Source organism: Myripristis murdjan, chromosome 22, assembly GCF_902150065.1.
Source record: "Myripristis murdjan chromosome 22, fMyrMur1.1, whole genome shotgun sequence".
Taxonomy (NCBI): Eukaryota; Metazoa; Chordata; class Actinopteri; order Holocentriformes; family Holocentridae; genus Myripristis; species Myripristis murdjan.
The window spans coordinates 12,090,437-12,116,077 of NC_044001.1; the positions used below are offsets into that span (position 1 = coordinate 12,090,437).

General features: G+C 39.1%; 2 protein-coding genes across 2 annotated transcripts; one reads left to right on the forward strand and one right to left on the reverse strand.

Annotated features, from left to right (window-relative positions):
- Positions 1–389: 389 nt before the first annotated feature.
- On the forward strand, positions 390–1,754 carry fabp7a (fatty acid binding protein 7, brain, a). Its single transcript, XM_030044622.1, has 4 exons — positions 390–556; positions 722–894; positions 1,071–1,172; positions 1,417–1,754. The coding sequence occupies exons 1-4, from the start codon at positions 484–486 to the stop codon at positions 1,465–1,467; spliced, it is 399 nt and encodes a 132-aa protein (XP_029900482.1). The 5' UTR covers positions 390–483; the 3' UTR covers positions 1,468–1,754.
- A 4,559-nt stretch (positions 1,755–6,313) lies between these two features.
- LOC115354498 (neurofilament heavy polypeptide) lies at positions 6,314–22,923 on the reverse strand. The gene is made up of 46 exons (XM_030044885.1): positions 22,768–22,923; positions 21,768–21,821; positions 21,581–21,676; positions 21,398–21,484; positions 19,855–19,905; positions 19,667–19,762; positions 19,484–19,570; positions 19,226–19,279; positions 19,041–19,136; positions 18,858–18,944; positions 18,658–18,711; positions 18,476–18,571; positions 18,295–18,381; positions 18,030–18,125; positions 16,480–16,575; positions 16,081–16,128; positions 15,545–15,610; positions 15,245–15,292; positions 14,824–14,877; positions 14,429–14,524; positions 14,246–14,329; positions 14,016–14,063; positions 13,804–13,845; positions 13,431–13,523; positions 13,258–13,299; positions 13,095–13,142; positions 12,941–13,009; positions 12,734–12,781; positions 12,605–12,652; positions 12,473–12,514; positions 12,318–12,386; positions 11,942–11,989; positions 11,670–11,705; positions 10,923–10,970; positions 10,546–10,578; positions 10,384–10,431; positions 10,222–10,269; positions 9,961–10,005; positions 9,670–9,711; positions 8,819–8,866; positions 8,289–8,330; positions 8,069–8,116; positions 7,892–7,933; positions 7,721–7,783; positions 7,586–7,621; positions 6,314–6,708 (listed from the first exon to the last, which is right to left on the reverse strand). The coding sequence occupies exons 1-46, from the start codon at positions 22,799–22,801 to the stop codon at positions 6,623–6,625; spliced, it is 2,829 nt and encodes a 942-aa protein (XP_029900745.1). The 5' UTR covers positions 22,802–22,923; the 3' UTR covers positions 6,314–6,622.
- Between the last annotated feature and the right edge of the window lie 2,718 nt (positions 22,924–25,641).

Below are 25,641 nucleotides of genomic sequence, written 5' to 3' on the forward strand. Positions count from 1 at the left end.
GCCCCCCAGTGGTGATCTTTAAAAAAAAATCACTCCACTGTATGATACATTATCTGTGTCCCGGTGCCTTGTCCGTTATCATAAATAATGATGGAAAATGGACAACTTGCTTTGTTGTGAATAAAACCCACGAATTCTACAAAGACTTTAAGTGATCTGTTCAGAAGGGCAAAACACACCTTTACGCACGGCACGACCGACAATTTAATCATCACCATTCATAAAAGTCCATAAATTATAGGCACAATTTGCCGCTGGTTTTCTCACCAGTATTCTCGCCACACAACTGACCAATCGCGGCTCAGCAAGCGTGCCAGACACCCAACCACACCACGAGCTCGGACTTGAATCCCCGCCCCTTTTTACAGTATTAATTTGTCAGCCAGTCAGCCACGCGTTAGATTTACTGTACGGAGACCAGGGGCTACCCGTCGGCGTCACAATTCCTCTGCATTCCTGTATCGGACACAAAAAATCATCAAAATGGTTGATGCTTTCTGCAACACATGGAAACTGATCGACAGTCAGAACTTTGATGAATACATGAAAGCACTTGGTGAGTACATTTGAATTTGGATTTTATGCAAATGATTTTGTTGCATAAAGTTGTTTTTCGCGCAAATCAGTGCATATAATTATCTAGTGAATCAGTCGCTACTGTGATGATTAATGGCCAATATATTGAACCCAGCACTGTTGGAATTATGTGCTTTCTGGACAGGTGTTGGTTTTGCCACAAGGCAAGTGGGCAATGTCACCAAACCAACTATTGTGATCAGCAAAGATGGGGACAAAGTGATGGTGAAAACCCTGAGCACCTTCAAAAACACTGAGATCAGCTTCAAAATGGGAGAGGAGTTTGATGAGACCACAGCTGATGACAGACATGTCAAAGTAAGCTCAGCAACAGTGTGCACCATCCTCACCGAACCCTCTGCAGTCCATAGGATTGTACTGTCATTTGTAAAAAAAAAAAAATAAAATAAAATAAAAATGCCCTCATACTGTGATGCTGGCTCTAAATGAAAAGTAAAAGATTTCCTCAGACTGTACCATGCCTCTGCTTGCAGTCTACTCTCACCATGGATGGAGACAAGCTTGTGCATGTGCAGAAGTGGGATGGCAAAGAAACAAAATTCATCAGAGAGATCAAGGATGGGAAGATGGTGATGGTAAGATTCAGTTACACACATCATAGTGGTGCATGTTGGAAAGCCTGCAGTAGTGAATAAATGGTTGCACGTCATGATTAGGCTTACAGTTTGTTTATTAAATTATTTGTAATGATGCACTAATTGATGAAAGACAGATAAAAAAAATGCTACATAACATGTGCATGGTTGCATGGTTGTCTTGCAGCTGAGTTTTAAATGCCCCTGATGTAACATGGTGTGTCCTCTGATTTCGGCTTCCCAGACCCTGACCTTTGAGGGCGTCCAAGCGGTCCGCACATACGAGAAGGCGTAACTTTCCCAGAGTCCTCGACCGAGCAAATCATCCCAGCACTGTGACCGACCGCCAAGGCCCTCCTGTGTTCAGCTCCCGTTTTTACCATTTGCAGTTTGCACTCGATTTGTTGTTGTAACGTGGGACAAATATTTTGGGGAAAATGTTCTTTTGTAAGATCTTTTGTAAGAAATTCTGAAGTTGTTGTGGAGACTCATATTCTGAAGCGCCTAAATTTGTTTCATACTGATCCATTCTGTGTGTCACCCATGACAAAGGGAGAAAATAAAGTACTTGACTCAAACTTATTAGTGTAATTTGTCTTACTTTATCAAGCTGAGTTTCTAAGGGATGCTTTGAGCACAGTTAGTACCAGTATCACTCATCTCAAAATGTCACTGATGTTTTCTCTTTTGCAAATTTGTATGCAGTCCTACATTTGTGTCCAAAATGTGTCAACCCCAAATAGAGGGAACTATGGCGTCTTTGTGATAGGTCAGTCCCAGGTGACAGCTGGGTGAGCATGCATGGCAGCCAGTGTGGCCATTGAACTCATAAGAGGGAATGCCCCGAAGTAACCTCTTGATGGCACAGGACAGCAAGAAGTAGAGAGAGGAGGGGGGGATGATGTCACTCGCCTTGGGATAATCTGGTTTAAGTTGTGGGGTCATTACGTAGAGGCATCATTCGATAGTGTGGACCAACCCTGTTTGAATGCAGCTGCTGGCATGATAGGCAGACGACCAGAGGGACAAGGTGCTGGGTGTGGACGGGGCGAGTTTCAACCAGTCCAGCGTCCCACGGTTAGTTAAAGTCACTCAGCTGTCTAAAAATAATGTGCCATATGTTGACACGCCTTTATAATCTCCATCTGTCCAGCTTTTACCTTTTGGATATAAGCATAGGGGGATTTACACTTTATCATTAATTAGTGGTAATACTGCAGCACAGTCCAGTCTCTCCATGTTTACTCTAATTTTACCAGAACCCCCACCCGTCCTCCATGCATTCCCACATTTAAAGAGCAAGCTGAAGCCTTCCTGTCCTGCCTTGTCCTCTGTGTCTAGCCTACTGAATACTATGACTACAAATGGCCATTCTTCTCATTTCACCACACAGGCTGCCAAGTTGTTGGCTGCCTTTGAATAGATTGCGACACAAAAAAACTATGGTAACTGGAGTGGAACTTATTTGGCCATTGCCGGCTGAATTAATTTCCAACAAAATCTGTCTTTATGCTCCACCTAAAATATGCAACAATTGCCACCAGTGCGGGCTGACTATACAGCGAAATCATTTGCGTAAATGTTTGGACTGTGTAATCTAAAGACAGGTTCAGGACAGACATTCAGGTTGAGACACATGTCAGTAGGTGGGAAGGGCAATTTGGCATTCCAGGGGAGACGAATAGTGAGTGAGGCAACAGTTTTCTGTCTTTGTGGTTCCAGTGTGCTTCCCAGGAGAGCAGCAGGACTGGCCTCTTTGTGTGGAATCTGTGTCAGTGGCATAATCTGACCTGTAGTAACCCCCTTTCTGGCCTCATTAGGGAAATACAGGGTGAAGACCTGCCCATCTATATCCATCTCAGTTCTATTATGACTTTCTCACGCATGCCCTCTCTCTCTCTCTCTCTCTCTCTCTCTCTCTCTCTCTCTCTCTCTCTCTCTCTCTCTCTCTTACACACACTCATATGACCATGTGCTCACACACATACACAGAAGTACTTCCTCTACATAGTACACAGTGAAAGCAGGCCTGCATCAGTAGATTGTGGGAATAATCTTTAGCTGTGGCCCCTTATTCCTGAGTTATTATGTTCATCAGCCAGCAGCCTTTTCTTTGCATCCTAGTTTCGCCTTTTAGATGATGTTGGTGGGAGAAATTTGCTCCCTTTTGTTTTAAATGGTTGGAACTGAGTGGAAGACTTAAAAACAACAACTAGTTAACACTAGCAGTTATTACTATATTTTCAGAAATATATACAATGTTATAAAGTAGCTAAAACCATAATGACAGCACATAACTGTAAATGTAAATGTAGTGCAACTGCAAATCGTTGTATTTGTCCTTTCTAAACCTGGAAGAAAACCCGGTGAAACATTTTGTTTAGAGCAAAGTAATAATAATAACATAAGTATGAAGCATGTAAGAGCAGAGATACCTGTTGCTGCACTGATCATGTGAATACTGTATTATTTGCTATACAGTACAATTATCTGTGAAAAAGGCTGTGATACATATTCTTGAACACTGTGGGCAGCACATATAGATAAAAGATGTGACACACAAAAGGAACGTGCATTTCTATTTTTTTAATGTCAAAGAATTGCTGTTATATTCACAATAATACTACTGGAGGGTGTAATTGACAAAGGAGAGTAAGACACATAATGTGAATTTACTGGTTTATGGCTAAAAGACATTTGCACAAAATAGTGTTTATTTTTTCATTCATTTAACTATTTACAATGAGGTTACTCTGAATAAATACTTTGATGTTGTACTGTAACTGTAAGCAACACCTTCAGGAGATAAATCTAAATTTATTGGGTAATAAATAGCCTTCTTTGTAAGTTCAAGTAACATATTTGGTGCTGCTTGTCCTGTATAGTTAAGAGGGAGAAATTCCCCTTAATCAAAGTTTTAAATGAAAAGCAAAAGAAAACTGTTCAAACATGGTAACAGGAGCAAAAATGTTCCTGTTACCACAAAAAAACACACATCATGCACAGTACTGTTAAGGACTGTTGAAGCTCAGACAAACTTACAGTGTTTCGATCGTTTAGATAATCAAAAACAGTGTGTTTTTGTATTGCACATGTATACCTGGTTAAGGTTAGTCTGTAGATACAAATCACAATTCAATATAACTAAATATACAGTAATTCTAAAACTCATATTTGAGCTATTTCATCTCTTATCATCATGAATTGAATATGCAAAGACGCTTCCGGTGCTTGGTCTTGGTGCACCGTACATGTTGGTTACCGATGAATAAAGGCTGCGTCCCTCTCATTTCAGTAACACAAAGAAAAAATAGACTTACATTTGGGTAGACTCAGCATTAATGCACAATGCCTTAAGCTGTGATAGCGTCCTCCAGTCAGCATATGGAACAAAATGAAAAGAGCCATATGTAAACAACAGCTGGTGCAGGATAGCTGAGAGATATCAGCGCCTAATCTGACATCGTCTACCTCAAAATGTCACCTTTTCTGCACGTGGGATTAAATGATGTGCAGATGGAGTTAAACGTGTATTTGTTTCAACGTGCATTATCATCTGCAGTCAGGCTGTCAAACAAACAGCCAACCATACACACTTTAATTTTTCACAAACTCTACATAAATTATTTGGCTTTCAACGTATGACTTATCAGTATTCAAAACCAGTCTGAAATAAAGTAGCACATACTGTACATTGTGTCAAGATATCAGTATAATGCAGTATTTATATGATCTGTCTTGTTAGCACATTTATTATGAGATACACATTTGAATCCTGATATGAGATATCAGTGTAAATACTACATTAATGTATTAAAATGCTGTAGACGGCACTTAACTTGCAACAGAAATTTCACAAATGTGAAAGGTTTTCCTAACTTTAATCTGCTGTTAAACTGCATTCAAAATCTTTTCAAAATGACTTTCTGTCCTGTGCACACAGACAAATGGCTGTTGACAACAGTATTTTTTGGTCTATCAAAGAGCAGCTGTTAGCCGCAGCAAAATCCTTTTTGATTGACAAAAATTTCATCAGATGTGCCCTACTTTTCTGTTGTGGTTTAGAAAACATCATTGATTACAGTACTGTAATCCAGTGCAAGAATAAATGGACTTTATCGGCGTCATGCTGACTAAAATGAGGAGCATCGAACTCAAATGCCTTCTGTAAAGGAATTAGAGCAGATTATACAAAAATGAGCTGTATCACACTTTTCTAAAATGTGTTTTCCAATAAAAAAAAAAAAAAAATCTCATACTTGATAGTAAATATGACCTAAACCCTCATTCTGAGCGGTCAGACAATACAATGCTTCCTATTACCTTCTCAAAATGAGGAGCTGGTATCATTTCATAAGACTTCAACATGCCACCACGTGTCATGTCTGACGCCCTCTCTGCGCTGTGGGGCTGTTACATCTCAAAAAGACGTCTCGTGGCATTGATCTCGAAACTTGGGAGCTCTCATAGACAGTACATGGTCAGTATATTCCTTTCAACACGTAAGAAATACAAAACAAAAGAGAAAACATTGGTGCCATATGTTGAAGAAGAACTTTCCAGAATCACAAGAAGGATCAATTTGTTTTCATCACAGGTTTGATTCCTTTTGTATTTTTACAAAAACAGACAGAAATAGTGGAAAATGTGAGAAAAGCACAGAAATTAATGAAATATTATTACCAATTATGGAATTATTCATTATCAGTATAAATGCTTTATTGTAATCAAAGGGGCATTAAAAGCATAGCTGATGCTATTCAAGTTACAATGTAGAAAAAAGGAAAAAAGGCACTGATCTGTAAGCATATTAACAAACGTGCCACTATGAACCACTTTTCAAGTAAATACAGCTGTGGAGGACTCTGGTCCTCTATCAGCCTTGGAGTGGTAAGTGTAGCATTATTTGTACCCTGTTTACAGTGCTAAACACATTCAGAGTTACTCTAGTAAAATAATTTGTGCAGTAGCATGGAGGTTAGCCCTTTTCATTGTTTGATTATAAGACAATCAAATGTCCTGCAAATATGAGAAATATTTGCAATTATCCCTGTGATGGTATAAATGAATAATTACACAGCCAAAAAAAAAAAGAAATGAAAAGAAAATAATAAATTGTTCCATTTAAAAAAAGAAATGGATATGCCTTTAATATGCATACCAAACACTGAAAAACAACATAAACAAAATAAAAATAAAAAAGGAAAGGAATGACACTGGCTGCATGTATTAGCTACGAGAGCTCAACCAAGGCTGGAAAGAAAATAAGAAGTGTTCATCAGACACAGTCACCCGTCACCCCCTGACAGGCAGGGCTTCCCACTGGACCCCAGTGGTGGGCGGCAGACTGCGCTGCAGCCATGGAGCTCGTGACTCGGCCTTGTCAGTCAGAAAATCGACTCAACACTGAAAGTCCTGTCTCAGCTGAAGATCGGGCTCAGACTGGAACCTCATATCTGCAGCGGTGAGAAGGCGTAGAATGGAAACTGGGCCTCGTCCTCGTCCACAAAGAAACACTGGAAGTAAGGCATCTCATCTGTGGAAGCAATGCAGTATAATTCAGTATAATACAGTAGAATACATAATACAGTACAGAATAACACAGTACAGTACAGTACAGTATAGCGTCCTGCTAATCACCCCAAATAACCAAACGTATCCAAAAGTGCTACAAAAGTACTAAAACAGTTACCAAAAAGTGTTCAGTTTCCAAAAAGTACTTTGAAGGACCTCAGTGTACTCCGGTAACACTTTACAATAAGAGTACAACAATTAACGTTAGTTAACGTTAGTTAATGCTGTGATGGTTAATTAACTGTTAGTTAATGATTATTATGGCATTTACTAATGTTAATAATATCTACAATAACCCTTAAATAACATATAAATTAATACCTTAGCATAAACAGCATTAGTACATGATTCTTAGACACATTAGTTAATGGTTAGTTAACTCTTAATGTTTATTACCTGTTACTTAATGTTTATTACGGCATTAACTAACGTTAATCCTTGTACTCTTATTGTAAAGTGTTACCTGTACTCCAAATTACAGCGAAAGTACTCAGTTACCCCAAAATGCTCAAAAGCACCCAACAGCAGCCAGTTACCCCCAAATACTCAAAAGTACCCAATAGTACACAGTTACCCTAAAATACCAAAAAGTACCCAACATTATTCAGTAACACTGATATACAGAAAAAAAAAAAGCCCATAGTGCTCAGTTACCCCAAAATACCCAACAGTGCACACTTACCCAAAAATATCTCAAAAAGTACCCACATGGTTGTATTTTTGGCTTTAGGAGCGGCAGAACATGCTTGTCAGCTCTCCCTGGCATGCAAACATGCGACTGCACTGTCATTTGCACCCTCCTGTGGCATTTCCCATGTAAACAGGGAATCTGTACATACCTTCCATCATATAGCTGTCTGTTAAAGCCGGCTCTGCTGTCAGAAGGAGAACATCCAGTTGTGTTGATCATAAAACAATAAACTGTACAATCACCATTAAAGTCTTCATTTACATTTGAATTACACATTACGTACGTTTTGCTTTTTCTTCCTTGACGGCTTTCTCTTCTTTAGCAACTTTTTTTTCTGCAGATTTCTCTGCAACAAAAAATGCATTGTTGTCCATTAGTAAATCATATTGCTTCAATGTGTTGTTGCATGTAAAGTCCATTTTTCCAGTCAGGAATATGTTTGATTTATAATTACCTTTTTTTGCTGCCTCCTGTTTCTCTTTAAGAACTCTGTCTTCTGTAAATAACCAGAAAGGGCCATAATCAGTTGAAATAATCAATCAAGCAGCTGCTTTGCCCTCTTACATTCATTTTTCATAAATTTACAGTTTATTGATTTGATGACGTCTGGAGAGCTGATTGGACGCAGTACCTTTCTTTGCTGCCACAGGTTTGACCTTTTCTTTTGAAACCTCAGGCTCTGTGTCACAAATATGAAATGAGCACATTGTGAGAGAGATACTGATTGAAAATTCAAATTATTTGTCTTTTTTATTTACAAATGTGCACCGTATGTGTAAGTGTGTTATCATGTTGAGAGATTACATTCAGTCAGATTACATGTTGACATAATGACAGAAAAGAAAAAATACCTTTCTTTGCAGAAACCGGTTTCATGTTCTCCTTAGTAGCCTCTGTCATATAACAGAAAAAAAAAAAAAAAAAAGGTTCAGGATTCAGGCTTCAATGATACAGCATTTATTAATGTTTTTCAATGTGGACTGATGATGAAAAATATTTTTAAAAATAAATAAAATAAACATGTCCAGGGTTATGAAGCTCAAATTCTACTTTAGTTCATAGCTCATAGCTGAACTGTTGCATATGGATTTTTTTAAAATCTCTCTAGCAATGAAAACTATGTAATTTTGTATTTTATTGTATTTTATTGTGATTTGCTATCACTTCATTTCTTTCTTTCTTTCTTTTTTTTTTTTTTTATAACAGGAGCTGCTTCAACAGAGGCTGTGATAGATGCTACAAGTGTTGTAATGCAACAGTGACAAGTATTCACATAGACATTTAAAATACATCACTAGCACCACTGGAGAGATCACACCTTTAACTGAAAGGTGACAGCAAATATTAAGGAATTATCAACACAAACTACATCGCACTGTACCTTTCCTCAGTGAAACAGGTTTGTGCTTGTCTTTAGGCGTCACCAATTCTGCAAAATGAGGTCAAATGTCCAACCACAACTCAAACACTGTGAAAGCCTGACGAAAGCTGCCAGTGGAGGCCTGATCAGAGCAAACTACCCAAAGCACGGGATCAGGACAAGCTGGATTTTGCCACTGTAAATGACTGAAAAATGCTGGTACTATCCTTTTAAATCTTTGTGAGAACAAGAGCGGAAAGCATCACAACCAGCAGAATTAATTTTCGGAGGGTTGTGCATGTGGGCGGCATGCATATTAAATGAGATACTGAAACTGTATGTGAAACTTGTACCTGCACAGTGTGATGGTTATTGTTTATGAATTTAAGAATTAAACTAATTTCAGATTTCAAGTTTAACTGTCTTGTTTGTGGCATCAGACTGCAGCACAAGTAAAATTTCACTAGCACATAAATTCAAGCTAACCTAAAGGCAACTAATTTTTACATGCAGAGTGAAGAAGAATCATTCAGCTATGTAATCTAATGCAATGCAGGCTACATTGTTATAATCAGTTATGTAATCTGCCAGATCATTCATTCTAATCAGCAGTATCAATATGATCTCTCCATCGTAATCATGTAAGATGGTCACTGTCAGTTACTTTTGGATTACTCTGCGTCTACAGTGAAATGTTAATCTCATTAGCAAACGGCCCGTTGTCCTTTCACAGATTAGTACTTTTACAGATTACAGTGAACATCACTTTGTAATCAGATTACCGTAATTGCATTACATGCGACCCATTACCCCCCCAGTTACATGAGCTAGCTACAGGAAATGCCGCCTCTACTGAAGCACCACAAATGTACCTTTCCTCATACGGATCGCTTTGCTCTTTTCCCTGGAGATGGCTGGGCCACCAGGAAGAAAACGCAGTTGATAAGAAAACAGCTCCTTTATTTGTGAATGTGTTTTAACACTGTGTGTGTTTACAGGACTATCAAAGTCAGGTTAATGTGGCCTCAAATGCATCGCCAAAATCGCTGACACACAGAGCTGGAACTTCTTTAAATCTTTTTGTTGCATGATTAATTGATTTTTTTCAAAAAAGTGTGTGTGCTGACACCAGACATGGTAAAGTGAGAAAGGTGTTAATGTACCTTTTACAACGGCTGGTTTGACCTTCTCCTTTGGGGCTTCAGGCTCTGAGAATAGATACATAAATAGTTAAATTAAATTAAATGAAAAAACATGACAGGTTCATTGCAAAGTATTTGTTGATGCTCAGTTAATAGCTTTGTTGTTATCTTCTTTGAGGACAAGTTGGAGTTTCCTCAGTAATATTACTGTAATATACAATTAAATGATAACATTAATATTATAAGCCACAACCCCAGACAAGTTATCTGTAGGCAGGCTACCTTTCTTCACAAGGACTGGTTTGGCCCTTTCCTTCCTGGCTTCACGCTCTTTTTGAGAAGGAGCAAATTAAAATACAAAGACACAATTCACAATTTCATCATGGATTTGAATGAACAGAGCAAACTCATATTCTTCCCCCCTCCACACACAAAATACTTTACCTTTCTTTTCAGGAGCTGCTTTAGGCTTCTCCTTTGCAACCTCAGCTTCTGTGTGGGATACAGGATGATCAGAAATGTACTGACAGTCCATGACAGTCCTCTAGCTTATTTTTATTTATTTATTTTTTCCAAATTATGACTAATAGATGTTAATCAGAGTACCTCTTTTGGCGTGAACTGGCTTGACCTCCGGCTCTAAGAAAAGCAAGAAAATTAAGTGTTGTTTCAGCAAGCCTTTCAGTATGTTTAAACATCTTTTACATGAGATTATATGAACTAACCACTGTGCAAAAATATGTCACATGTTTAAAAATAATTGCTCAACATCATATGTAAGGATCTTGGGGTTATGTAAGCAGCACATAGGGCAAATACACAGACCTGTCCTTTGTGCTATTAAGAATGAGTAACATATGTAGAAACTTGGCTTGGATGTTTTTTTTTGTTTAGGATTTTTAAACTCTGCTCTAAAACTCAGAATAGACTGAATACACACAGTGTGTGTGCTGTTAGGAAGAGAAGGTGAAGCTACAAGGCACCTTTCTTTGAGGGTTTTGCCTTTGCCTTCTGTTTTGCAACAACAGCTTCTACATTAAAGAGAAACAAGGGAAAATGTCACAATATAAGAGATATCAGCATGAGAAGCTACAGCCCCAGAAAGCCACTTGCACCTTACATGTGCAATCTGCAGGTTTTGGGTTAGATGAAGCATGTTGTTGCTGTTGGGTGGAAACCTCATAATCCTTCAACTGAAATTAAGGCATGAAAACCCCCAGAATATTGGAGTTACACAGTTTTTCACACAACAGCAGCGCTATATAAATTTAGATACCAGACTTTGTACCAGATTCACAGCTCATATTCATTCTGCATGATTTTGGAATTGAAATAATGTTTAGTGAATGAAAATCATCAAGCTGCATGCCCGTGATTGTGCAGCTGGTCAGCCACTAAAATCAGTCATGACTTATGATCAATATCACTCCAGTAATGCTGATAATTAGTGTTTCTGCAGAGAACTACAGCTCAGCTCTATGTGCACCACACCTCTACTGCCTACCTTTCCTTTTTTCAGCAATTATAGGTTTTTTCTTGGAAACAGGTGCTGGAATAATACATGTGTGATCCTATTAACTGCTGAAGCAGAAATCTAAATCATGATGTTAGAAAACACCATGACATGAATATAATGATTTGATTTGAACTGTGAGAGAAACAAACAAATAAGACACAATGGCAATGAAATAATAATAATAAAAAAAATAAATCATCCTTAAGAAACACACCTTTTGCTGGAGTCACTGGTTTGGCCTTCTCAGCTTCTAGAGCAAATAGAAATCAACACTTGGTGAGTGTGTTTGGCTCAGAGGTGTCGCTGATGACCACAAGCCTGTGTGCTCGATACTGTTAATGTACTTAATCTAAAACCAAAACCTGAAAATTATCTTAGGAAATGATGTGAGAACACAAATCAAAGATGTGGAAGAAAAAAAAAACATTTATTAGCCTGTGCCATTTAGGTCACATATCATATTAATTCACTCTGATAAAGGTTTACCTTTTTTGGTGGGTGCTGCTTTTACTTTCTCCTTGGGAGCCACAGGCACTGAGACACAGAGAGAATAACATCTTAATGATCTGAGTTTGTACTAGGATACATTGGAATAACAACACAAATGTCCCTGTTCGCTGATTTCAGGATGCTCTGAATATTCCCGATAAATGAGCTTATGCAGACCACAAAAATAAATAAATAAAATAAATAAATAAATAAAAATAACAGGTACAAAAGGAAAAGGATTTGACATGCCTAAATGTGCCAGCTAACACTGGAACATCCCTGCTATTCACTTCATTGTAACGATACAGAGCAGAAACAGGAGCAAAGGTCCATCTGAAATTGACACAAGTAACTTCTAAAAGGAAACACATACCTTTCTTCAATGGCACAACCTTGACCTTCTCCTTTGCCAGAGAGACATTTTTGTGTGGAACTTGTGTCTCTGTGACAAATCAGAATGAATAACATGAGAAAATCCACTGCTTGAAAATAAATTACAAGTAAAGTACAAGTTAATACTCTTTTTACCTTTAAGCACTGGAGCTGGTTTTGCCTTGAATGCAACAGGTTCTAGGTAAAGATGTTTAAGGTGTGTTAGTCAAGGCAGGAAGTTAGGAGAAAGACTGAAACAGCAAAGCCACATGGCCAGCTCAGCCTTACCTCTCTTTGCTGGAGTTGCCTTGGGCTTTTCCTTTGCCACCTCAGCTGCTAAAGGAAACACACAACATGATTTCCTGTACTCAAGGCTTAAAACTCTGTAGATATACCATATAGTTTGATGTGATGTACCTTTCTTTGCAGATACTGCTTTGGCTTTCTCTTTTCGCACCAGGATCTCTGAATCAAAAGAGAGCAAATGTTTGACTGGTTTGCAAGGGACACTCAGCCATGCAAGGATAGGCGGCTGCTAAGATCTAAAAAGTTAAAAGAAACATGATTTGTACGGTTGTATCACTGTAATTAATAAAAGATGAATATGGAGAGGAAAAGGCATACCCTTCTTCATAGGCACTATTTTGACCTTTTCTTTCACCAGAGAGGCGTTTTTGTGAGCGGCCTCGCTTTCTGTCAACGGAAATGGGAAATAAAATCATTTTACTTTAAGTTATGGTAAATTTAATACTGTATATACACTGTATATAAATCGTACCTTTTTTCAAAAGAGCTGGTTTGGTCTCTTCTTTGGGAGGAACAGCCACTGTGAGACAAAAAATACGTTACTTAATAATAAATATGTTACTTGCTTTGCTCTTTAAAGATGAAAACATCAGTAAAAAAAAAAGTTACAGCTGTCAATCTGATGATTGTGCTACCTTTCTTAGCAGGAGCTGCTTTGGCTTTTTCCTTCGGAGCTTCTGTGTCAAAAAAAGAGATTCTAACATTAGGCTCTTACATTTCTGGTCTGTCATATTTATTTCATATAATTTATGTATCAATATAAATAAAGATATTCATGTGGCAAACACAGTTTCTGTTCTGGGCTTACCTTTCTTTTTAGTTTCAGTCGTGCCCTTTTTCAGAGGTGCAGCCTCTTTCTTTACCTCCTTCTCCTCTTTGGAAGGTTTCTTTCTGGGTGCTTCTGTGTAATTGCATTAGATCAATAAATCAGTCAATGAGTCAATCAATAAAAACTGAATAAAAATAAAAACTAATGAAAAATATAAACCTGTAATAACTCTGATACAGTATAGCTGCTTTCAAGTGGTCACTGCTTGTAGCTATTGCCTTTGGCTTTCTTTTTTTTGGCAGGGTTAAAAAGCCTGATGCTGCTGTATGAATTCTGCATTACACACAACTAATGCAGCTTCAATTTTGTGACGCCACTTTGTATGCAGTGAAGAACATTATGAAATCCTTACCTTTCTTAACAGGTGCTGCTTTGGCTTTGACAGCTTCAGCATCTGATATGACAAAATCAGAGTGAATGTTATGACATGGAATCAGACACACAAGCAGTTTTTGAAGTTTTATATGGAACAGGGGATAATATGCTTAAAACGGCACATAGTTTCCACTGTGAGGATAATTATTTTTAATAATAATAATAATAATAATAATAATAATAAGCTACCTTTCTTTGCAGGAGCTTTTTTGACTTTTTCTTTGGTGACCTCAGCATCTGAAATAGAAAACAACCTGGTGACTGACATGAGTAAGTGAAACAAGTCAGTCAATCAGTGATGCAATTCTGTTACATAGCAATACATTTAATTCTACATAACACTTAGTGAAGTATGATTTATATCTGGATTTGTATGTATATTATATCCAGAGAAGTTTACCTCAGGATGTCTCGCTCACCTGCTTTTTTGACAGCTGCTTTTTTGGCAGGAAGCTCAGCTTTCTTCTCTTTCTTCAGCTCCTCTGCAGGCTTCTTTTTGGCTGCTTCTGGTTGAATAGAAACTGTGTCACTGAAGAATTCATGAAACACTGAAAATGCTGGCAAAACTTTATTGTGACCCATCTTTTTTCCTATTGCCTCACCTTCTTTTGTTACATTAAGATGTTCCTTTTTCAGGACTGAAGCGACCTCCTTCTTCACGACTGTAACCCTCTTCGCAGGCTTTTTGGGTTTGTGGTCTGAAATGAGGAGAGAAAGATAATGAAATAGTTTCACATCAGTTACATCATGGGAATAATACATACATTTTTATTGAATTCATGTATCTTACCGATCTTTTTAGGCTCTTCTTTCTCTTCTTTGGAAGGCTTCTTCTTTGGCTCTAATAGCAGACACAAAGAAATACAATTCCATTAGTAAGCACATAGAAATACAATTCATTCCTTTCTGTTTTTGTTAACAGTTTTGATGATGAAACAGTTTCACATCAGTTACATGGAAGCAAGAAACATGTTTTCATCAAACTCATGCATCTTACCAATCTTTTTAGGCTCTTCTTTCTCTTCTTTGGAAGGCTTCTTCTTTGGCTCTTCTGTTAGAATTTCACATAGCAGTAAAATTAATACATACAAGTAAAATATCAGCGATAAATGACCTGATTCATCATCAGTGACTCTAGTACTCCCTTTTCATAATGTTACTCATTAAAAAAAAAAAAAATACAAAAACATGTGCACAACAACAGAGAGTGGGATAAATATGATCATATAATTGTAAATATTACAAGAGTGAAAAGAGCTCCAACAATCAGCAGCTTGGTGGAGATAGTACACTGTGGAAATGTAAAATACACCTTTCTGAGTGCAGGTTTGAGCTTTTCCTTAGAAACTTCTTCAATAAAAGGCTGAATTAAAAATGATCATCTTGCCATTCATAAAAACTTTTGAAACGAAGCCTACCTTTCTTTGCAGGTGTTGGTTTGTCCTTTTCCTTCGCTGCAACAGTCTCTGCAGAAAGAAAAGGAGAACACTTGGCTGTAGTGTTCATGGTAACAACAGTATCTGATGGGCTTTCCAGTTTCTTACAGTTTCAGAGAATTACCACTGAAATGGACAGCATTCCAGTTTCAATTTGGAACAGGATGTTGTGTAATTAGAATTTCCATTGGGTGTTTATTATGATTTTCTTTTAGCTGTCATGCATGCACAGTCTGTTTCACGAAGGAGTTAGAAAACAAAGTCGGCGAGTTTCTGCATTACCAGTTTTTACAGGCTCAGCTTTGATTTTGTCCTTTGGTTCCTTGGGCACCTTGGGAGCTGCTGCTGCTGGAAGATTGAGACAACAAAAGGCTAGTAAAGAGAAACTTCTGAAATGCATTTAGTTCATAACTCTGTATGGCACACAGTATACTGGTGACATACAATGACAGAATGCCTCGGTCCAGCCACTCTCCTTCATTAGATTATTAAGTGCATTGTTCATTTTTTCCCTTTCAAACCATAAAATTAACTGGAATATTACATTACTGTAGGCTACAAGTAATGGTGATGTCCAATCAAGTTTTGCAGTATGTTTCTCTGCAGATTCAGGTTTACTTTTCACCTAAGAGTAATATTTCATCACTCCTCTATTATTAGTTTTAGTTAAAATCTTTTGCTGCCTTTCATGTTGTAGTGTGTGAAGTATATGAAGGCCTTCAGGTTTTGTTCATGTTTTAATTTACTGGACTATAAAGACAAGTTTTAAACGTACTGTTAACCTATAGATGGTTTGCCTCCATTTTTTTCTCCATTACCTTTTGTCACAGTCAGAGGTTTGGCCTCCTCTTTTGGAGCTTTAGGTTCTGTAACACACACAAAGACATATAATCAAACAATGTATGGCTTTGTTTTTGAGCAAACCTCATTCATCGTTTGTTTAAAATTAGTGATATTAACAATTGCACTGCAAAGTTATTTGAGTAATGGAAGATGCTTGCTGAAAATGCAAAATGCAGTCACTGAAATCCATCTGTTATGCCAAGCTTGACAGTGAAAGCAGAGTGCAGGTCATGACAGCAGAAACTTGAGTTCTGTTGTGAAAGCCTGTTAAGCTGCAGCTGCGTTCTGCCATATATATTAAATATTATTTGACATCACAGATGCCAAACAAGAGTCTGTAAGCATGAGTGGGAATTTTATACAGCTTCTTCTACCTTTTTTCTTGGCATCAAGAGGTGCCTTCTTTTCAGGATGTGCAATCTTTTTGTCCTCCTTTACGTCTTTGATAACTCTTTTCCTGGTCTTTTCCTCTGAATACCCAAAGCAATGAGATTATCAATATCATAGCAACCAGCAGAGTAGTTGATTATATGAACTACAACCTTAAAAAATTGTTAAGTAATATGTCATATGACATTCATGTTTGTTCGATATCAAACATGCAAAAGTGGTTGCTCAGACGTGATTACAGCTGGAGATCTTCATTCGTGCAAAGTTCCCGGTGTAGTCCTGGGATTAATAAAAGTCCCAGCAATATGATTTCCCACTCTGTAATAGGGTAACTGATTGACTGAGGGAAAAAAAAATCTAAGCTCATTTTAAAGCTGCAGTGTGCAAGGATGTTTGGGAAGTGCATTATTTATTGTTCATTGTTTCTTTGGATCCCCATAAGTTGTAACGGCTACTCTTCCTGGAGTCCATATTAAGAACATACCATATAAAAATGTTTATATATACATGCATACGTAAATACATTTACATTACACGCCTCACACACACACCCATACCCATCCCCAACCCCAATTAAAACATTAATAACATTACAAAACCAACACCATCTCAGTTTCCATGTAAAATTTTAGGCAATCCTCACTATGCACACATAAAATATACATTATGCACAACGCCATGCTGATACGTACACAAAATTCACACATACATACTTATATCCACACTAACAGTTACATCTATAACCATACTTGGTCAGTGCTTATATTTCATAAAACCAAATAAAAGAAATTAGATAATTTGCTGGCTTCTACCTAATAGTAGCCTCTATAGTTGCTTTTTAACACTTTCTGTGCCCTGAATTGTGTCATGATTTGGTTAAATGTGTGAAAAAGAACATCTGAATTCCCAGATAAATGGTTTTGACAAAGCAGCAACTAAGCGACACAGAGGTGATGGTGATCAGCATCGTATCTCAGACTCTTACAAACATCAAGGCGCAATTTTATACTTAGGACATAAGTTTTTAAATTGTTAAAAAAAACATGGAATGGCAGGTCAGTCAAATCAAAATTTCAGCTGTAATTTCCTTGGTGTACAGGGTGCATTAAGTAATCTTTGACCTGTATCGCCCTCTACTGGCAACCAGGAGGAACTGCAACACCACTGGTAGAATTTATTTCCTCCAATTACCTGGCAAAGCCCGCAACCACCTCTGCCCCCGTGAGAAATTATGTCCTATAACTGTAATAAACGCTAGATACATAGTACAGATTGCAGGGCAGAAAGTTAATTTTGAAAGCCTGAATCCAATAATTTTTGTGTTGCTGGTATTGATCCGCAATCCATTCAGTCTTATCAGCCCCTGCAGATATATCATATTATACTCACTTTGTGCTACAGGGCAGTGAAAAACCCTCCTATTGTCCTTTCAGTGCACCCTTTTTATTGACTAATCAGTCAGACATGGTTAAACAGCCATGATCTTACAAACTGCTACTTTATGTTCATGTACTGTTCGACTGAGAGGCCTTACCTGTTTTTGTGACGTTGATGTGTGCCTTTCCAAGAACAGGGACTGCCTCCTTCTTCTCAGCTTTCGAAACCTTGACTGGCTTCTTGTCTTTATCAGCTGAAATAAAGCAGGTAAAGTAAAGGCGTCAGTTTCAGTTCAGTGTAATTCAGTCTGAAGCTGTTCTAATTGACACTCATAACACTCAGTTACCACTGAAGTCTGATTTAGATGAGGATTTGTATGTATATTATATCCAGAGAAGTTTAAATCAGGACGTCTCGCTCACCTGCTTTTTTGACAGCTGCTTTTTTGTCGGGAAGCTCAGTTTTCTTCTCTTTCTTCAGCTCCTCTGCAGGCTTCTTTTTGGCTGCTTCTGGTTGAATAGAAACTGTCACTGAAGAATTCATGAAACACTGAAAATGCTGGTAAAACTTTATTGTGAGCAATTCTTTTTCCTACTGCCTAACCTTCTTTTGTGACATTAAGATGTTCCTTTTTCAGGACTGAAGCGACCTCCTTCTTCATGACTGTAACCTTCTTCGCAGGCTTTTTGGGTTTGTGGACTGAAATGAGGAGAGAAAGTTGATGAAACAGTTTCACATCAGTTACATAAAAGCAAAAAACATTTCATCAAACTAATGTGTCTTACCAGTCTTTTTAGCCTCTTCTTTCTCCTCTTTGGAAGGCTTCTTCTTTGGCTCTTCTATTAGTAGACATAGCAATACAGTAGTATTAGTAACCGAATAGCAACAAAATTAATTCTACATAACACTCACTGATGTCTGATTTCGATCAGGCTTTGTGTGTATATTATATCCTGAGAAGTTTACTTCAGGATGTCTCGCTCACCTGCTTTTTTGACAGCTGCTTTTTTGTCAGGAAGCTCAGTTTTCTTCTCTTTCTTCAGCTCCTCTGCAGGCTTCTTTTTGGCTGCTTCTGGTTGAATAGAAACTGTGTCACTGAGGAATTCATGAAACACTGAAAATGCTGGTGAAACTTTATTGTGACCCATCATTTTTCCTACTGCCTAACCTTCTTTTGTGACATTAAGATGTTCCTTTTTCAGGACTGAAGCGATCTCCTTCTTCACGACTGTAACCCTCTTACCAGCCTTTTTGGGTTTGTGGACTGAAATGAGGAGAGAAAGTTGATGAAACAGTTTCACATCAGTTACATAAAAGCAAGAAACATGTTTTCATCAGACTCATGCATCTTACCAATCTTTTTAGGCTCTTCTTTCTCCTCTTTGGAAGGCTTCTTCTTTGGCTCTTCTATTTGTAAAGACATAGCAATACAATTGTATTAGTGACCAAAGCAACAAAGAGCAACAAAATAGCCTTTGTATGATTAAAAAGAAAATATGGCTAAGTCATGCAAACAATTAATTCTACATAACACTCAGTGAAGTCTGATTCCGATCAGGATTTGTGTGTATATTATATCCAGAGAAGTTTACCTCAGGACGTCTCGCTCACCTGCTTTTTTGACAGCTGCTTTTTTGTCAGGAAGCTCAGTTTTCTTCTCTTTCTTCAGCTCCTCTGCAGGCTTCTTTTTGGCTGCTTCTGGTTGAATAGAAACTGTGTCACTGAAGAATTCATTAAACACTGAAAATGCTGGTAAAACTTTATTGTGACCCATCATTTTTCCTACTGCCCCACCTTCTTTTGTGACATTAAGATGTTCCTTTTTCAGGACTGAAGCGACCTCCTTCTTCACGACTGTAACCCTCTTCGCAGGCTTTTTGGGTTTGTGGACTGAAATGAGGAGAGAAAGATAATGGAACAGTTTCACATCAGTTACATCATGGGAATAATACATACATTTTTACTGAATTCATGTATCTTACCGATCTTTTTAGGCTCTTCTTTCTCTTCTTTGGAAGGCTTCTTCTTTGGCTCTAATAGCAGACACACAGAAATACAATTCCATTAGTAAGCACATAGAAATACAATTCATTTCTTTCTGTTTTTGTTAACAGTTTTTAATAATTTGATTTTCAGTTTTTCAAACACAAAATACATAATGAAAAAGTAGAAAACAGAGAATAAAAACAAATCTCTCTTCACATCCATAAAAAAGGAAAAATGAAAGAAAAGAAAGACAGAAACAAACAGTGGACTAGTATTTCAAAGAAAAGAGAGGCTGTGAAATAAAAAGTACTAAACAGCAGAGGTGGAGGTGAGCCCCAGAGAGATTTGCTGCATCACTTCTTCAACCATCATCTTCCTCAGCTCCTCAGGGCTTCCACACAGCAATATTAGACTCTTAGGGCTCTATCTTGTGCCACCCGCTATCCGCTGCCACTACCCGCTACCCGCAAATTGCGGATTTAGGAGCTTCCGCTATCCCTAAACGGTATCTTGCGCCACCCGCTATCCGCTATCCTTATGCCGACTCCGTCATTTGCGCCTGGAGGTGTGTCCGTGGGCGTGTTTCATGCGCTATCCCTAAAGTTGCTATCTTGCGCACACACTTTAGGGAAAGCGGATAGCGGGTGGTCCTGACCACCCGCTATCCGCTATCCCTAAAGTTTGGGCTGTTACGAGAGCGCGCCCAGGCGGCTTCAATGCGCGCCCCGACGGAGCCTCACCACGCACACGGTCGGACTGATACCGGGACGCCGCCGGAATGGACTGAGTATATTACTCATATAGACTGTTTAGAGGAAAGACTGTTTTAATTGGACACTTACCCCAGCACGTTTTATTGTTTTATCATAAGCCAGCAGCTGTGCTATATTTTTATTTTTTAATATATTATTTGCCCAATCTACCTTGTCAATAAATTAGTTTACACATAGTTCCACCTCTGCCTCTTGTGTGTGTGTGTGGTGTGACCCGGGGATTTTACTCAATCAGTACAACCTTGTGACACGTCCACTTGGACACATGTGGCTCCATCTCCCGAATTAACTCGCCTATAATATAATATATAATATGTATATAAAGCCACCTTGCTTTAGCCTCAGTAGAAGCCCTGAGAAAATCTACCTCCCTCTCTCCATCGCGGGTTTAGGATTTAGGATAGCGCATCCTGCCCTTAAAGGCAATGGCACCTGGCACACTGATTGGTTTAACTGGCGTAACGCCCAAAACACGCCTATCCATAATATAGCGGGTAGCGCAGGTGTTTTGCGGATAGCGGGAGGTGCACAAGATAGCAACTTTTACGGGGGAACGCCTCTTCCTAAATCCTAAATCCGCAAATAACGGGTTTAGGGAGTCTGGCGCAAGATAGGGCCCTTAGGCCCCTCATTCTGCTCCATATAACCCACATGCATACAGGGTAGGCTCCAACATCGAAAAGATAAAGGTTGCTGTGTCTGATTTTAATGAGGATTTGTTTGTATATTATATCCAGAGAAGTTTACCTCAGGATGTCTCGCTCACCTGCTTTTTTGACAGCTGCTTTTTTGTCAGGAAGCTCAGTTTTCTTCTCTTTCTTCAGCTCCTCTGCAGGCTTCTTTTTGGCTGCTTCTGGTTGAATAGAAAGTGTGTCACTGAAGAATTCATGAAACACTGAAAATGCTGGTAAAACTTTGTTGTGAGCCATTCTTTTTCCTACTGCCTCACCTTCTTTTGTGACATTAAGATGTTCCTTTTTCAGGACTGAAACCACCTCTTTCTTCACGACTGTAACCCTCTTCGCAGGCTTTTTGGGTTTGTGGTCTGAAAAGAAGAGATAAAGATGATGAAACAGTTTCACATTGGTTACATAGAAGCAATAAAGACATGTTTTGATCAAATTAACGTATCTTACCAATCTTTTTAACCTCCTCTTTCTCCTCTTTTGAAGGCTTCTTCTTTGGCTCTTCTATTACAGTTTCAAAAAGCAATGTGGTTAATACATGGGGCTCTAGTTTCGCAGACCAGGCGAGGCGGGGGCGTAGCGCAGATGCGCTTCGCCAACTGGGTGTGGCCAGGCGGATTTTCCAAGTTTGGCACGCCATGCTCGGTGGCGCAAGGACTCCACCGTCCCTCCTACCGGCGCAAGGGAGGAGAGAAGGCGTGGAGTGGGTTTGACACAGCCGATTCACATGTAACCAATCAAAGGAGCCCCTGTCCTCGCCTTTAAAATGCGCTGCGCGAAGGCTTAATGAAAGTTTACACAACTGACATGGAGGTCTATTGCCGCAGGCGGAGCGGAGCCCAGGAGACAGGCGCGGAGCGGAGACCGGCGAGCAGTGCGCACATGTCACCAAAACCTCACAGGCAGGCTTCCGGATTGTCAGGCACATTAACGATGCAATAAATACCAACAAAAACACTATTCAATGCTACGATCACAATCAGCACATACATATATCTCCATATCAACTGTCCCGTCACAGCTGATGTCAGATCAAAGGAGATTGGCACCGTTTGTGCTGATTGTGAGGTTTTGGTAATGTGCGCCAGCCAGCCAAACTTCCACTGCGCCAGCTCCGCTCCGCCTTGCGCGGAAAGTAGACGTGGTTTCAGATGGCGAGCTTTTGGCGCACCTCGGCGAAGCCTTTTGGCACGAAACTGTCACTGCGCCAAGTTGAATCTGTTGACACCTCCCCCCGCTGCGCCGCCACTCCCATCTCCGCGCAAGTCCGTCTGCGAAACTTGGACACTGTCCGCCTCTCCCGCTTCGCCGGTCGAAACTAGCTCTGCGCAGGGTTCGCCTCACTGCGCCACCCCGCGCTGCGCCGGGAAACTAGAGCCCATACAGTTAAGGTATCCAGATAAGTAAAGGTCTTCACATTTTGTCAAACCCAGTCACATTCTGGGAATACCTGGTTTTTTAATTTCACGAGCCTCTTTCTTCATCTCCTTCTCCTCTTTGGAGGGTCTCTTCTTGGGTTCTTTGATATAATTGCACAAGATTTACAGTGACATCAGTTAATCACAGCCAGTGTTTGTTGAGTTTTGAGGATAATGGTTTCTATCATATAGAGTATAGTTTCATTATCATTACATCGCTGGCCTACCTGTCTTGGTGTCTTCCTTCTTTAGAGGTTCCTTTGGTTCTTTCTCTTCCTTTGGGAGTTTCTTGATTTCTTTCTCTTCTTTAGTCGGCTTTGTTGATTCTTTAGGCGGTTTGCTTGGTTCCTTGTCTTCTTTGGAAGGCTTCTTTGGCTCCTTCTCTTCTTTGGAGGGTTTCTTCATTTCTTTTTCTTCTTTGGCAGTCACCTTAGCCTCTTTTTCTTTTCCAGAAGGCTTCTTTGGTTCTTTCTTTTCTTTTGAGGGCTTCTCTGGTTCTCGATGTTCTTTAGAGGGCGTTTTTGGCTCTGCCTCAACTTTGGAAGGCTTCTTTGGTTCCTTCTCTTCCTTGATAGGTTTCTGGACATCTTTCTGTTCTCTAGAGGGTTTCTTTTGCTCTTTTTCTTCTTTTGAAGATTTCTCTGGCTCTCGATCTTCTTTAGATGGCTTCTTTGGTACTGCTTCTTCTTTGAGAGGCTTCTTTGGTTCCTTCTCTTCTTTGGAAAGCTTCTTGACATCTTTTTCTGTTTTTTCTTTAGAGGGCTTCTTTGGCATTGCCTCTTCTTTGGACGGCTTTTTTGTCTCTTCTGCCACTTTCTCCTTGAGCTCCTTTGACTTGACCTCCTTGGAAGGCTTTTTAGGTTCTTTATCTTCTTTTGGATGCTTTTTGTCTTCCTTTACCTCTTTAGAAGGCTTTGTTGGCTCTTTTTCTTCTTTGGGCGCCTTTTTAGCTTCTTTTTCTACTTTTGGAGGTGTCTTTCCTTCTTTCTCCTCTGTAAGGTGTTTTTTGATTTCCTTTACCTCTTTAGAAGGCGTTATTGGTTCTTTTTCCACTTTGGATGGCTTTTTTGCTTCTTTCACCTCTTTAGGAAGCTCCTTGGCTGCTTTCTTGGTTGGTTCTTTCTCTTCTTTCAAAGGTTTCTTTACTTCGTGTTCTTCTTTAGAAGGTTTCCTTGGTTCCCTCTCTTCTTTTCTCCTTCGTTTCTCTGCTGTTTCCTCTTTGGAGGGCTCCTTTGGTTCCTTCTCTGCTTTGGACATTTTCTTTTGTTCTGTCTCTTCTTTGACAGGCTTCTTTAGTTCCTTCTGTTTTGGCGTTTTTGCATCCAACTCTTTAGATGGTTTCTTTGGTTCTTTCTCATCTTTGGATGGCTTTGTTTGATCTTTCTCCTCTTTAGAGGGCTTCTTGATCTCTTTGTCATCTCTGGAAGGTTTTTTCACTTCTTCCTCGTCTTTGGTAGCCCTCTTTAGTTTTTTATCTTAAAAAATAAGAACATAAAATGTACAAGTGTTACCTAGAAATCCAAAAAGGGAATCACAGTCCAATTACTTTGGCTACTACTAGTCACAATGTTTTAACTCATGTGGCTGCTTCTGATTGCATTAAAAACAAACAAACAAACAAACAAACAAACAAACAAAAAAAACACAGTATGCATGTATCTTGAGTTATTTCCTACCTGTTTTTTTTGCATGTTTTATCTTTGGAGGTTCAACCTCGTCTTTCATCCCTTTGGGAGGCTTCTTCTTTGGTTCTTCTTCTGGAAATTTAGTTTTTAAAAAGTTTAAAGTTTTAAAAAGTTCATTGTCATGCATGGTACCACTGCACATTTGTATGAAAAGTTTCATTCCGCTTTATTACAAATAAATGAGCAAAAATCTTGAATCTCTGTTACTGCATAGGACCTCCTGTAACAGTGACATTTTTGAGGGTGCAGCCATATGTATTTTTATTTGGTCTATTAGGAATGATTCCTGCAAACTGAAGATGCCATTTTGGAATGAAACCTTTTATATGACCAGCATATAAACTGGTTATATAACATAGCATAGCACCTATAACATAATCCACACAGCGACTACATTTTCTCTGTATTGATGAGTTTAGTGATTGTTTTTCAGTCAGACAACTCACATACTGAATGATATTTTATTGAGATTTATCGTAAATGTAGATGTTTTTCCTTTGGCATTCAGGCTCTGTTTCCAGTCACTCCCTGAGAAGCGTATATTAATGTCAGTGTAAAGCAAGTGCAGGGAGAGATTAATGCAAACTACTCTCATGGAGAATGATAAAGTGACACAGAGCAGAAGTGGATGCTGGGATCGCGGGGTGTGTGAGATGCATGGACAACAGCAGCAGCTGCAGGTAAGTTTGACAGCAGAAACACAGGCAGGCTGGTGATGGTAGTATGCAAGCTCAGCTGACACATGTCCTCATCCAGAGCACAGCGCCTCTCGAGTTGTCTGCCTGAACTACCTTCGCAGGCTTCACCTCATTAGTGGCATACCTGTTTTCTTCATTTCAAAGGTGTCATTCTTCTTCAGAAGTTCAGCCTTTTTGATTGTGCCTTTCTCCATTTTGAAGGGCATTCTCCTTTCTTTCTCCTCTTTAGAAGGCTTCTTCTCTTCTTTCTCCTTCTTAGAGGGCTTTTTAACTTCTTGCTCCTCTTTAGAAGGCTTTTTCACCTCTTTCTCCTCTTTAGAGGGCTTCTTCACCTCTTTCTCTTTAGAAGGCTTCTTCACCTCTTTCTCCTCTTTGGAGGGCCTCTTCAACTCTTTCTCTTCCTTTGAGGGCTTCTTCACCTCTTTCTCTTTAGATGGCTTCTTCACCTCTCTCTCCTCTTTAGAGGGCCTCTTCACCTCTTTCTCCTGTTTAGAGGGCTTCTTCACTTCTTTCTCCTCCTTAA

What these genes read in the sequence shown, in the direction of transcription:
- LOC115354498 (XM_030044885.1), bottom strand. Translation starts at nt 22,801, where the DNA reads ATGAAGAAAGAGGCTCGTGAAATTAAAAAACCAG. An exon ending in AGCAGCTGTCAAAAAAGCAG is followed by an intron (nt 18,126 to 18,294) that starts GTGAGCGAGACG and finishes GCTTTATTTCAG; the next exon opens with CTGATAAAGACAAGAAGCCA. An exon ending in ACCTCTGACTGTGACAAAAG is followed by an intron (nt 15,611 to 16,080) that starts GTAATGGAGAAA and finishes TCAATCTTCCAG; the next exon opens with CAGCAGCAGCTCCCAAGGTG.
- fabp7a (XM_030044622.1), top strand. Translation starts at nt 484, where the DNA reads ATGGTTGATGCTTTCTGCAACACATGGAAACTGATCGACAGTCAGAAC. An exon ending in CTGATGACAGACATGTCAAA is followed by an intron (nt 895 to 1,070) that starts GTAAGCTCAGCA and finishes CTCTGCTTGCAG; the next exon opens with TCTACTCTCACCATGGATGG. An exon ending in AGGATGGGAAGATGGTGATG is followed by an intron (nt 1,173 to 1,416) that starts GTAAGATTCAGT and finishes TCGGCTTCCCAG; the next exon opens with ACCCTGACCTTTGAGGGCGT.